At 36.9% G+C, this 14,000-nt stretch overlaps 2 protein-coding genes across 6 annotated transcripts in view; both read right to left on the bottom strand.

Moving 5' to 3' along the window:
• Positions 1-4,249, bottom strand: part of adam22 (ADAM metallopeptidase domain 22) — a 66,372-nt gene extending 62,123 nt beyond the window's left edge. Inside the window, exons 1-2 of one of the 4 annotated variants that reach the window (XM_028012085.1) lie at positions 3,529-4,249; positions 3,145-3,305 (exon numbers count right to left, since the gene is read on the bottom strand). In XM_028012085.1, coding sequence (XP_027867886.1) covers positions 3,145-3,305; positions 3,529-3,619 — 252 coding nt within the window. In that variant the 5' untranslated portion in view covers positions 3,620-4,249. The remainder of the gene's footprint in view (positions 1-3,144; positions 3,306-3,528) is intronic. The other 3 variants (XM_028012086.1, XM_028012087.1, XM_028012088.1) reach the window with 3 other exon arrangements.
• A 2,587-nt stretch (positions 4,250-6,836) lies between these two features.
• Positions 6,837-13,769, bottom strand: dbf4 (DBF4-CDC7 kinase regulatory subunit). 2 transcript variants are annotated; one of them, XM_028007617.1, is made up of 13 exons: positions 13,430-13,769; positions 13,201-13,327; positions 12,751-12,908; positions 11,494-11,691; positions 11,357-11,407; positions 11,195-11,264; positions 11,027-11,103; positions 10,898-10,943; positions 10,752-10,797; positions 10,550-10,675; positions 9,153-9,258; positions 8,243-8,358; positions 6,837-8,145 (listed from the first exon to the last, which is right to left on the bottom strand). In XM_028007617.1, exons 2-13 carry the CDS (start codon positions 13,253-13,255, stop codon positions 7,419-7,421), a joined length of 1,776 nt encoding a protein of 591 aa, XP_027863418.1. In that variant the 5' UTR covers positions 13,256-13,327; positions 13,430-13,769; the 3' UTR covers positions 6,837-7,418. The 2 variants fall into 2 exon arrangements, with proteins under 2 accessions (XP_027863418.1, XP_027863427.1); XM_028007626.1 differs by having other exon boundaries at positions 13,549-13,768.
• Positions 13,770-14,000: the final 231 nt, after the last annotated feature.

Here is a 14,000-nt window from a genome sequence, read left to right on the forward strand (position 1 = left end):
TTTGGTGGAGCGTGCCCGTGCCTAGTCAATGCATTCAAGAGCACATAAAGGAGTCTGAGGGTTTCTACTCAAGTATGTACAAATATTAATGCAGAACTTCTTCATTGTGGCAGAGTGGATTTAGATTAGGAGGTACCAGGAACTGTGCTTAGTGGAAGCATCTAGACAGAGCACAGACAATCATTAAGAACCCAGCTCTGACTCTGCTTACATCGATTTCTGGCTTCAGCTGACTTGACTTTCCCCTCCTGACTGACTGTAAGAGCCATCAGTGCCTGAAGGGGAGAGGCTGTCAGAAAGACATGCTAAAAGCACACAGAATGATTACGCTCTACACAAAACGCAACATGATCACTGTGCTGAACCTCCCCCACCCGCTTCTTATTTAGCCATGTTTGTGTCTGAAAATAGGCTACAGGACACTAAAAATAACTTGCCACGTGTCAGATGTTTTAAGAGCAGCTTGACAGAGTTGTTTTTAGGCCCATTCATCTAAAAACAGTCAACAAACTGATCAAACTTTGGGAAAGTGACATCACAGCTTTCAGCTCTCTGGAGAGAAGACGGTACAGCAAAAAATTCACTTCAAAGATATCTTAGAGTCGCTTTATCAGCTTTAATTGTACAGTTCTTTCTAAACTCTGAAGTAGAGTTAAGCGAGAGGAATGTGCTTTAGTTAGTACCGCTATGAGCTTTGAAAATGGGAAGATTATCTTAATGAATCAATTAATGATGCAGGGGGGAAAAAAGTGACAACCTAGTTAATGTATTGGGAAATCTGAAGGCAAACTAGCAGAGAAATCATATCTGTTACTCTTCAGATATTTGTCTTTATATGTAAATATGAAAATGATTGCTTATGACAAATGATGCAGCTGTCCATATGTAGGAGCTGTAGCGTATAACTCCTCCTTCTCTGCTACCAGCTAATCCATCAAAACACAATTGACACACTAAAATCAAATAAACAATAAAATATGTGGCAGAATTTTATAAGCATGATTATAAAATTGGCATGATATAATAGACAGTCGCTGATAACGTCTTGATCAAGTAAAGTTTAACCTTACAATGTCTGGCTCTTCATCTAAAGAGCAACTTAATGCAAAAAAAAAGAAAATTTGTGCATTTAATTTGCTTTCAGACAATTTATTCTGCCTCAATATAAGCAATGAAATATAAGACTTTTTTTGCTGATGTTTTGTCAACATATAAAGGTGATGGGACATTTTACCATTTAGAACCAGCGTTTTTGGTGCCCCCTGGTGGATAAACAGTGAATCTTCTGTTTTTGAAATATAATAAAATAAAAACATATTGAATTTCTTCAATGTATTTTCAAGCAGTGGGGGGTTTTTACACATAGTCACATAAAAAAACTCATACTGGCTCTACAAATGGCTCTGACTGGGTGAGACAGCAGCTGGCAAACCTGAATATAATTTATCAGCGATTTAATAATATATAAATTGATTTTCACCGTTAAAGCTTTACTAATAACATTATTTAATTTGTTGAGGTGATAAAGAAACTTCACAAACTAAGGTGAATATTTTAAGGCAACAGTTCTTCATTTTTTATATATACAAGTATCGCCTTGTATATATAAAAGGATATACTTGTCGCCTTTTAACTTTAATATTATTAAAGTTAAGTATTAAAGTTAATATTAAAGTTAATATTAACTTTAATATTAATAAATATTAAAGTTTCAAAATTATGCTATACTGACATTTTAATATAGCAAAACAAAACAGATTAGACTTTGAAGAGAATCTGTTATTTGGTTAAAGGATGATGATGATGCATTCAGCTTTATATTTATTTATTTATTTATTTATTTTTATTTATTTTATTTTTTTTAAGTTAACATTCCCAAAAGTTGAAATTTCAAGTGAGGTTTCTCACCAACCCTGATCCTTAAATCCAAAATGGCTGCCGCATTCTTAAAACATCTTGCCAGAATATGCTTTTATAATTTTTACTTCTGCCTGGTTGGATCTCATTAAAGGTTTTACACACATAGAATTGTACAACCTCTGTTAGTGAATATGTTCCTTTGGTGTTTAAGTATTAAAAAAGTAAAGAAATGCATCGTTATTAGCCTTACTGTATTCAGCAGTTAGCTTGTCACTAAGAAGAGCTGAAAGTGTAAAACACTGGTTCTCCTCCTTGCAACTGGAACATGGTAAAATTGGGTTTGGAGTGATTTGGTGTTATTGTGTAACACTGATAAATGCGCAAACGTACATTTAACTATTTCTACTTTCTCATTGTTCTCAGAAATCCAAATTTGACGGCACAAAATGCAACAAACACAACAGAAAATTGTGATTCTGATTGTAAAGGGGAGAGCTGGTCAAACAGCAACAACCTTGGCTGCTATGCAAATAGGATGCAATTAAAGTAGTCAGGATAAATTATTTATCAGCAATTCACTTGTTAGTAATGTCAATAATTCAAAGGTACATTTAGTCTTTAGTAAAAAGTGCACATTTAAACACGTCCCATTAGTGAAATGAGGGGAATACATAGTTATCTTGCATTGCTAATAGTTGTTAGCAACACAATTATTATGTTTTTTAACTTGCAACCAGAACAGGGAAAAAAATGGGTCTGACATCGTTCAGAAATCCACCTTTGATTCCAATACAGATGCACTATTCAGAATAGGAGTGCATAAAGAGCAACATGTAATTTAAGATGAGACGAGACTTGATGTTCCACGGGATCTCCTTCAATTCTTCACATTTAGACCCATATAACACACATTTTCTACAAGCATACTTGGGAAAATAGAAAGTATGATGGCAGGTTAAATTTTTTTGTGCCACAGTTTGAGAACCTTGGCTCTACAGCTTTCTTTAAGTAGGCCAGTTTGATTTTTTTTTTTTTAAGTTATGAAGGAAATAATGACCCATATAGCACATGCACACTGCATAATTAGTGCAGCTTGCTGTAGTGACTAAATGCCTCAGTGGTGTTTTGCTATTTATTATTAAATAACTGTTATTCCACCCCCAGACAACAAGCAGAGGAGGAGATGAGTGTGCAAGATATAAACAAACTGTCCTGCAGGCATCTTTCCAGACAGACACTCCTCTATCCATCCTTGACAACAAGAAAACAACACACGGTGTGTACCTGCGTGGAGTCGAGGCTGGCCTTCACCCTGGTGCTGAGCTCATCGTGGGTAATCTGGCTGTGGTTTTGGCTGCTGTACACAAGCCGGAGAGGCACCGTGTTCTCCTTCCCCACGAACCTGCCCGCGTCGCGAAGAGCTTTCAGGCTCGAGAAGGCGTCTCCTGCACAGAGAGTAAACACCGACTTCATTACCAGCCTGTGCACAAATCAGCAGCGATAAATGAAATGTCGGTGGGTTTTATTTCCTCTGATAACCATCAATCTGGTGTGGGACAATGTTTTAGGTAATAAATCACCAGAACATTGTTTTAAAAACGCATATTAGTGGGGGGGGGGGTATATATTTATATATGCAGAAATAATATCAAAAACAGTCTCGGTTACCATTTGAGGCATCAAGGCTGCTCTGGTGACCGACGTGCATCAATCCACAGACGCACAAAAGGGAAATCCACCATGGCATCCTCAGCATCATCACCTTTCTCTCTCTGGTAGAGAATCAAAAACAATGCGGTATTCCAAAATAGGAGCCTCTCGCAGCTCTGCCTTCGCTAGGAGAGGCTGCTGCAGCCGGAGCGGATCGTCTGGCCGGAGCAGTCCCGCTTATGGTGGGCCATCGGTGGGGTCGCTTACGAGTCTGAACGCAGAGCGCGTCTGAGCGCACCGAGACCCCCGCGGATCGACGGCGGCACGGAGCGAAGGAAGAGAAAGGGAGACAGAGAGAGAAAAAGAGGGAGGAGTGGGGACACCTCCTTAAAAACATCAACGTCCAGCGGCTCACTGCAGAAACGCCTAATGCATAAATATGAGCGGAGGAAGCAGGAGATGGAGACAAACTACGGGCCCCGGGCTTCCGGAGACGGGGCTGGTAGAAAAGATCTTCCGCGGTGAATTAATGCAAGAGAGCCATTCCTGCACAATCCCGCCTGCTATTATCGTGACTCACTCCATCATCTGCCAGGGCTTCAGATCGCCAAGTCCCCACCCCCACTCAGAGAAAATTGAGAAAATGACAGATAATGAGATGAGCATTATTATAACCGTGAGGCTTTAACAGAATAATTGATTTCACCGCAATAAAGAAGGAGCGACAGGGTGTGGTCTGTCTGTACAACAACAAAAAAATACTTATTTCACCTTGCTTTGCTTTTATATTTCAAATAATGTGATACGATTTATTAATTTTTATTTTATTTTTTTCAAATTTGAGTTGATTTTCACATCAGAGCAGGGAGTACATGCCAGGGGCCTCCAATAAAATCTTCCTGATGAGAGCAATTTTACTCCAGCATGTCGGGCTGCCCCCCCCCCTGAGGAACACAAGAGCTCCACACAGTCCGGCACAGATGTTTCCTCCTGTTTGACTGATTATGAACCAGAGAAACACCAAATCCCAGCATCTCTAATGAGACAACCGCTAGATACAATGTTCCTTGTATTCTCTACGGAGGGAGAAGAGTGCCAAATTGCAATAAATACTGTAAATAACTCAAACAGCATGTAATTGTTTTCTCTAATTTAATGTCAATTTATTCTTTTCTTCTGTTGTTGCAGGCCATGATTTCACCCATTTTGGTTATGAGTTTTTGCTTTAACAGTTTCTATTTTTCTAATTGTTTAGTGGTTCTTCTTTGACATAATTTTCGTCTTCTCTTATGTCTCTTTTTTAACATTTTGATTGCTTGGGATCCCATATTGTCAACTTAATTGTCTTACATATTTTTGCTGCTTTTTTCCACTGGTATCTGGGCCGAATCCAATTTACTGGGCTTTTACCTATCCACTGGCACTGATTCAGGTACAAGTTAAAATATTCAGCTAAAAATTCAAGATGATCCATCTTGCTGATTTCTATGTAAACTTTAAAAGGTTCTGGGGGCTGCACTGGAGCATTTAGTTATGATTTTACTACAAGAACACAATGAACAACACAATTCCTGCCCACATCCATCACCAACAATGACTGAAGAAACGTAGTTTGAGTTAACAAAACCAGCCACGCTGCTCCTTTCATGTTGTGTATTTAATAATTTTGGTTATCCTTACTGACCTAAATCAGGTAAACTTTAGTTTGATTTAATGCCAGACAGTGACAAAATAAAAGTTGTGTGTGTTTTTATGCAGAGGATGTAAACATCTGGCTTCATCTGCAAATTAGGACCAGATTACTGTTGTGTTGTATCCAGATCTCAGGTTTGAATCCTGCCTTCCTGTGGAGCTTGAGGGTTTTTTCATTACTTATGCAGGTGCTTTCTGGCTACTCCACTTTCATCATTTTGTTCCCAGTTTACCAACACATGGATCTTATGACTGAGGTAAACTATAACAGGTATGTATTTGTGTTTTTTGCTGTGAAAAGCTGGTGATTTGCCCACGGTGTCTCCAGACTCTTCCTGTTAAAAAATGCACACAGGGTTCGAACACAAAGGACCCAAGATAGGTTGATGGTGGATGTCAGCGGATGCCACTTTCATGCCACCGAGCCACACAGTAGCACAGAAAAAAAAGCCACTCAACTAGTGTGGTGGAATCACAAAATGAACAGATGCATCTTGGGTAATGTAGTAAACTAAACTAACCGACGGACTTTTAACAGTGTGACCAATACTTCATTTTCTGGACACTATCAGCAGAAAAGGAAAAGCATCTACTTCCATTTCTCTGGATTAAATTTTTGTATTGTCAGGTCTTTGTTTACATCACATTATGCTACTGCTTTGCTTCAGTCTCATGCTGAAGAAAAAGTGTCTTGCATGTTTCACCACAGAAAACCAATCTCTCCAGCTTTGACTGTAAATTCAATTTAGGTTTATTAGTCGGTCTGGTGTAACTGGTTTCTTCTGGAAGATTCCTCAGCAAGTTAGCATGAACTTCACGTTTGAAATATGTACCTAAGTTTTCTCAAGACAAAAGTAGAAGGTAATGCAGATAAATACATTCTGATGTCTGTTGCCGTGTATTTACAGACTTCAGCCAACAGCGGGTAAAACTAAAAGAAAAATAATCAAAAGTTGAAAAAGATCCATTCTTACTAACTGGGCTGAGACAGCATTAAATATCACATAGAGGTAAAAAAAAAATAAAGAGAATTTTGGCCTAATTTCCTTTGCCAATTGTCAGATTAATTTCATAACATGCAGACACCCTGAGAGCGTTTCCAAAGTGAGTTCTACATCACCTTGTAGTAACATTAATATTAAAAAAATGCACATTCATGTAGATTTTAAGCAATATGAATGCACACTTTTGTATTTGTATAAATAGGCAACATTAAATATGTCAGTAACACATTTCCATTATATTTGAACAGAATCTTTGAGCAGGGTTTTAACACAGGAGTGGAAAAGTTTATAATTTGATTTTTGCTGTTTTTTCCTAATTCTACTTCTTTTCTATTCTCTAAAAGACAATTTAATTGTGATAGACAAATGAAGTAAATTTTACATTAATTTTTAATTAAATAACATCCTTTAAATTTGATTTGACACATCACAGATTGATTTAAAAATCTTCCCTATCAGTTATTTGGATTATTGCACAATCAAAAGGGAAAAAAGGTCAGCATTGCTTGGCTTCCTGATTTGTAGATAATCAATAAGTCTTACATTCACTAAATATATACCAGGAACAAATACAAAGTCACAGTATTCATAGGAAACCGTATTGTTAAATGTCCGATTGACACGCTGGTGGTACTTTAAAAACATTCTTTAATTTTCAGATCAGTTTAATAAAATGCTAGATTTGTTATCAAAATGTGAAATAAATAACACAATTTATGAATTAAAACTGTACAAAGTTTCCAAAATACATTTCATAGGCTCAGGCTAACATTCATCTTGTGAGGTTTCCAACTTCCCTTGTGGCTGTACAAAAACAGAAGTTCACCCAGGAGCTGATGTTCACCCAAAAATAGAATTGAAAAAAGAATATTTTATCAAATAGAAAACTGAAGTGGTTTTTAACCCATTCAGACATAAACGTGAGATCAAACCTGACACCATTTTGTCAAAACTCCAGTCAAATTTTTTAATGTCATATTTTTAGTCTATTCATACCCATAACGTAAAATTATAGATTGTGAAGTTCAGGGGGGGTTTTTTGTAATAATCTTCGCATTAAAATAATATTTTAAGTTTTTTTTTTTTTTTCAAGAAATCAGTTTGTAAACCACACAGTTTATCTGAATAAGTTAAAAAATAATGGTTCTAGTTCATGGCTCAAAAAAAAAAGGAAAAAGAAATGCTTTCCCCCCCTTTTAGTTTTGATGTTATCTAATCTGAAAAACCAAGAAACTCCACATCCATGTCATCACCTGACTGGAAAATCTCCCAAAGCTTCAGTACCGAGTTCTCGGGTTCTGGCTCTGCAGACTGGCCACTTGGGTCCACTTTCCGCCTCTTGTGTTTATAAGCTCTGATCTTCCTCTGAATTTTTTGCACCGTAGAGAAGATTGGCAAATTAGAGTTTTCTTCCTCCTTTTCAGAAAGACTGTTTTCAGTTTTTGAGAAAGTTTTTGCCTCAGACAGAGCAGCGTCATTGTTCGTATCTTCAGCTCCGTGTGTCACAACACTGAAGTTGCTCGCTGATGCTTCACTCTGCAGGTTTGGACCTCGTAGGTAAGAGACTGAGCTGTTTGTGTCTTTGTGAAGGATTTTGTCTCTGGAGGGAAATGTGGTGAGAAATTCTCCGTCAGAGTGAGGATTTTCTGATTTCGGTTGAGGAATCATAATCTGCTCAGATTTCTGAGTTGAAGAGTTTTGCCTGATTGTTCGCATGGATGCAAGAAACCTGTGCTTGGACTTGTCCGAGTAAGTGTAGCAGTTCTTTCGGCCTCCTTTTGTGCAGAAATGTTCCGAACACGATTCTTCAGATGCATCAAAGATCCAGTCCTCTTCTTCCTTAACGGTGTCTGAATGACTCGCGTCTCCTTGGAGACTTTGGCTTGCTTCTCCACATGGTCCAGGAGCCAACAGAACAGAAGAAACACTGCACTTTCGTCTGAACAAAAACAGCAAATTTTGAAATTAACAGTGAAATAAACAGAAGAAATATCTGATTCTGATTTGTGTGGCGATTCCACAGGAGTAGAAATTACCTCATGTCTTTAGTTTTGATGGGAAGGAAATTAAAGTGCAAAGTCGAAACCTGCTGGTCCACAACCAAATACTCGTCGCTCCTGGAGAAAGCCTGGTGACGTTCACTCTGCAGATGCTAAAATAAAAATATATATTCTTAAATAAATAAATAAATCGCTCAGTCAAATTACTGATGATGATTACAGCCATCAAAACATCTAAGAGATAAACTGAACTAATAATTCACTGAGCAACATAACACTGAATATTGACATCATTGGGGGCCAGCAGCAAGTTTCCATGGATACATTAACAACAACAGAGCTCCATCTATTATCTGGGACAAAATTAGCACATGTACGTATGCTTCAAAATAGAGCTGAGATGATTAATTAAATTAAATGATGTTTATTATAATTGTGAACTAATTTAGTAATTGACTAATCATCAATTGACTCACAAAAAGGTCATTTGATGAATGAACATATTCATAGTAATTAAACCAAAAAATGTATAATATTGCATGAAAGATTTTTTCTTTTAAATGCCTATGTATCTTCTACACAAAGTGGCAGTTTTAGGTTCACCTGCTTCAAATTCTGCAAAAACAAACAAACAAAAAAAAACAGATTATTTGGTCAATCAGAAAAAAAAATCATCAGATTAGCCCTGCAATGTATTGATGCCAAGTCAAGCTGGAACTCCTGAGCTTTTCACATGTTGATGTTAGATTTTTTTTTCCCCGCTACTAATGCATCCTACAAATGATCGAGCGTACACTGGAGGAATGGCAATAATTGCCTGGATGTGATTGTTACGTTTCTTCCACCGTTGCTTTCAAGACTTTCCATAATGGCTGTTCTTGTATTTCACAATCTAACTGAACATATTTATTGTGCACAACATCCCTTGTCCCCAAAGAAATCCTACCATCTTGAGTTGGTCATATTTGACCATGCAGCACTCGCAGTAACCGCCTCGCTTCTTCTCTCGGTTCTTCTTTCGGCCTTTCTCCTCAGCACCTGAGGCTTTTGCTCTGTAAGAAGGTTAAATATAATGAGATGTTGACTCCAAACTCTGCTGGAGATTCACATTAGGAGTGCATGACAAAAAATAATGTTATCTGCAACATTAATAAGAATTCAAATGAAGGCATCAGTTATCAATCAACATTTTCCATTTTGACCTTTGACACCGATATGTGTGAAGTATAAGCATTTACTGCAGCCAGACTTTATACAAAACACTCCATTTCAAACACTCCTTTGGAGTCTTAATATAACGACTATATTGAACTGACAATATGGTATTGGTCAGTCACCTGCATGACCATATTTACAGCAACCAATTTTTAAAAATCAGTTTGGAGAACTGTATTAGGTCATGTATATGAGTTTGACATCTCTGCATTATAACAACACAGACAGCAGCTGAGACAAGAATCAATACAGTATTATGTATTTTTCAGGCACATCATGTCATTTTATAGCACAATCAAGTCATTATGTTACCTTTAGCACTTACAAAAAAGTTTATAATTTAATGCCTTGAGATTGGGACTCTCTTTAGGAAACTCTTGCTCTTTCTTAAACTTCGAGAAGTCATTACATCATTCTTCTATTAACCCTTTCGCAACGTTTTTAACCAACATTACACTGAGAAGTAGCTCAGCAGATGAGCAGTTCCACCAGATGTTTGCTAATTACTGTGGGCTAGTCTGAAGGAGCCGAGTGGTGCAGTCGCAGGGGAGGGCTGCTCTGTGAGCTTGGAAACTGCGGCTCCGAGGAGGAGCTGTGCCTCGAAGGCTGCAGTAGTTCCACCCCAGGCGTTTTACACAGCTGAATTGTTGCCATGGGATATGAAAGGATTTCTCAATCATGCATGAAACAATCAAGACAACAGTCCAGGTATGTTTTTGATAAGGAATAACATTATAACATATAAATCTCAAAAAAGTTGATCTTAAATATGAAGCAAAAAATCAACTTTTGTCTGTAAATTATGACTGCACAAACTAAGGCGGCACATTATTAACAAGTTGGATCGAAACAGAGAAAAAGTAAGTGTTGGCCTATTCTCAATGGTGTAATATATATATATATATTTAACCTACTGCAGCATTTTCACTGCATATAATCACTGAAAAAATAATCATATAATCACTGAAAAAAGGCCATTACCATAAAAATGGCCACAAATCGCAAGATTCAGTCCATTTCAAAAACAATCTTAAAGGACCATTCTCTTTTAACTCAGTTTTATGTTTGCAGATCAGGACAGCTCATACACTAAAAGTAATTTTGTGCTGAAGCACAGACTAATATTACCTGTGTCCATGTTGTTTGATTCCAGAAGGATTTTTCTCCTCGACACAGAAGGGACTGTAAGGAGCTGCGGTCTTCAGGCTGAACTCCGGCAGGTTTGGCATTGTGAGGTAGATTGGACGATAGTGTCTGATAAAAGAGGAGATGCTGTTTATTTGTTGCCACTTTTTTAAGAGAGTCAATGTGTACTATACTCCTTTTTTACCTGCTCAAATCTTCAATCTTAATAAAAGGTTTGGTGATCCTGCCTGCTGCAAATTACATCACAACTCTTGAGCATTCAGGCATTGATGGGCATCTAATATTCACATATTAAAATTAAAGACAGTTAAAACTGGAGACGGCATTTACCTTTATATTTCTGAAAACCCAACTTAGTTGAAGATTCATTTTTCACCTGTGAAATTCAAGAGCAATGATAAACATTGTGAAGTAATTGAATTTATAACAACAAAACAGGTAAACTATTTTAAAACGTACATGTGATTTCACAGGAGCAGCTGTTGAAACCAGGTTCCCAAAAATTTTCTTTTTCTTCTGAATGTAAGCCAAAACATCTACAGAGGACATGAAAATAATTCAAGGTAAAGTAAAAGTAATCATACATAAAATGACATTGTATTAATTATTATTAATTAATCAACCAACCATCTAAGTAAAGAATCTTGACACCCCATTCTAGTGCATTTGACAAGATTCTGTCCATTTGCAGCCTCCCCTAAAAAATAAAAAAAATGTCAGCACAGAAAAGAGAAGGATGGATAAAACGTCTAAATAAAATAGGTAAATATCTCTATAGCTGTAGCCAACCTGTCCTGTCACTACTCTTTCCACCAGAGACTTTCCTCTGCTCTTGATCATCTGTGAAACAAATGCATTTAATAACAAATCATCTCCAAAAATATTAAACTTGTTTCAGGAATGATAAAGCGCCAGTTCAGACTCACTGTATCCACTTGACCCCGACACTTGGTTTTGTCCATATGGTTCGGAGGACAGTGTGGGTTTGAGTGGGGTTGCGGGGAACTCTGCCCAGAGTCGGGACTGGGGACAGGAGAGTCCTGTCTGAGGCCGTGCACATGCTTCGCTTCCCGCTTGTTGGAAACCAGATACTTGATTTCCTTACTGAAGAACTTCTCAACGATCTAAATTCACAGAACAGAAGAACATGCAATAAAACTTTTAGACGTATGTGAAAACAATGCAGAAATCTATTCAATCAGTTTTGAAATCTTTCTGGTGCAGCATAATTCATGATTAAACCCCAGCCGTGACTGTCAGCTTGTTTTAATTTTTATATTTATTTATTTATTTTTTACATAAAATAGATTTCCTATACCACATAAAGTTGAGGGGAAAAGCTGCACTTTCTGTGTTTAGAAGTCAAAACTAGACACAAAGATCTACATTTGGTAAAACATCAAAAATTTTAAATGAAATGTGAACATTTTAAATCCCTGTATAACTATCCAGCAATCAACACTTGAGAAGTCCTGCAGGGATTTATTCACGATGTCTAATATGTTATTTTATTGCATACGGTATGTAGCTGTCCAATTGCACTATTTACTGCAATTAAGGCAGTAAAATAGCTCAGTTATTAAAGCAAGTTTTATTTTTAGAGCAGGATTTTGAATATCTGAGAATATAAATTGGTAAGTTTATAGGCAATAAAGGGGGAACGAAGTATGAATATTTACATACTTAATTGCTTTTACAGTCATGGCAGAAAGAAAAGAACCTTATTCCAATAGCAGTAAAAATGCGATTCAACGAAGTCTGGTTTAGTTTTTTCTGTGCAGCAGATTGGCTAAGTCTCAGGCCTTAGCTGGTGCTCTACATCTTCATCCGCGATGGCAGACCTAGGTCATTGTATAATTTATAATAGACTAAATTATCTTAGCAGCATAACCTTGATATCCAAAGCACTGAGTGTTGATATGATGATTCTGTGGTTTAGAAACAATAATTACAATTTAAATTAATGAATATTTAAGGTTTTAATATAAGAAGACAGTCTGTTCAAAGCAGCTGATAAAGTAAAACAGAATCTCTGCAAAATTCAGAAAGTTGTTGCTGTGGACAGAGATAAATTTTTGTAATCAAGACCAACAGGATTTACATAGATAAATTTGACTTGAGAAACTATCAGATCTTTTCAATATATAAAAAATCAATAAATATGAGTGAGAGGCTTTTATTACCCCGCCCAGTTGTTTGATGTCGCTCTCCAAGGTCTCTGCTGTTCTGTTGGATTGTAGATCCAGGTAAAACACTTTTCCAGCAAAAGGTTTGACTTGTGATGAAGATGTTTGCTTTGCCTTCCTCACTGAAGTCTTCTCACCAGCATTTACACTTTTTCCTGAAACATTGAAGTTAAAACTGTTAAAAGATTCAGTGGTGGAGACCATTTCCATAAACAGAACATTCACCTTTCCTTAAGAAAAACATTTAAAGCACAGAGATATATTTATAGCTGCTATTTTGTCAATTCAAGCTCAAACAAAGTTTGATCATAAACTTTTTCATCTTTAATGATGTACTGTATGCGGATTTTTACTCCCGTTTAAAAGTAACCTCTTAATTTTCAATTGGATATAAAGTGTATAAAATATGACCTATATTACAAAGTTTAGAAATAGCGACATCTGTACCTTGTAAGTTGGATCCAGGATTCTGACGAAGATTTTGACTGTGTTTTGGTTTCATATTTTTCTCACTGACTGAGAACAGCAAGTCAGAAACCTTCTCCTTTTACGCCATAAAGTCCGCGTCAGCTCACTGTTTACAAACAAACGAAAGGTTATTCAGAAAGAGAACCAGGAAAAATAAATAAAAATAGTCGCAAATGTAGCTTCGCCTCAGTGAAAACGGCATGCCTACCATTTAAATCGCATTCAGACGCGTTAATCGAAAACAAAGTCCAAACTCGTTGGAGGGTGTACAGGAAGTTTACAATGTCTACTATGTCACATTTGATCAAGCCTAAAAGTTTAACTTACTTGACTTTCAGTTTTTTTTTTGTTAAATGAAGAATGTTTCCATAATAGTCGTATTAAAGCCTCAAAACATGCAGTTGTAAACTTTATCTCAGCGTTTCTTCCAACGGTCAGTTCCCGCTTTTTAAATCCAGTAGGTCGAGTTCAGGTTGCCAGATCTGGCTTTTCCGGTCTCAAAATGTGTAACTCTTTTAACCCGTTACAACAGCGTGGCGAAAAGAAAACGCTCAAATTTCATTAACTAGCATTCTTAGTGCAATAAAAATGTCTTGAATAAGTTGTTTACCGGAGCATTTGACTGGTTGCCTCATTAAAAAAAAAATTTCTTGCGGTATCCTCTAATCGAAACTCTGCAAATTTGGCAACCCGGAGTTTAGGTAAACTCAGGCTTGGTGCTTGAAGCGGACGTTTCCTTACAGATACATAACATACAAATTAAAGCGCTGAAATTTTAA

This window comes from Xiphophorus couchianus, chromosome 3 (assembly GCF_001444195.1).
Source record: "Xiphophorus couchianus chromosome 3, X_couchianus-1.0, whole genome shotgun sequence".
Classification (NCBI taxonomy): domain Eukaryota; kingdom Metazoa; phylum Chordata; class Actinopteri; order Cyprinodontiformes; family Poeciliidae; genus Xiphophorus; species Xiphophorus couchianus.

Excerpts from the sequence above, each read along its gene's own strand:
- dbf4 (XM_028007617.1), bottom strand. The coding sequence starts at position 13,255 with ATGAAACCAAAACACAGTCAAAATCTTCGTCAGAATCCTGGATCCAAC. Across the intron at positions 11,692-12,750 it reads ACATCAAACAACTGGGCGGG|ATCGTTGAGAAGTTCTTCAG; the intron begins GTAATAAAAGCC and ends CTGTGAATTTAG. Across the intron at positions 11,265-11,356 it reads AAAGAGTAGTGACAGGACAG|GGGAGGCTGCAAATGGACAG; the intron begins GTTGGCTACAGC and ends TTTATTTTTTAG.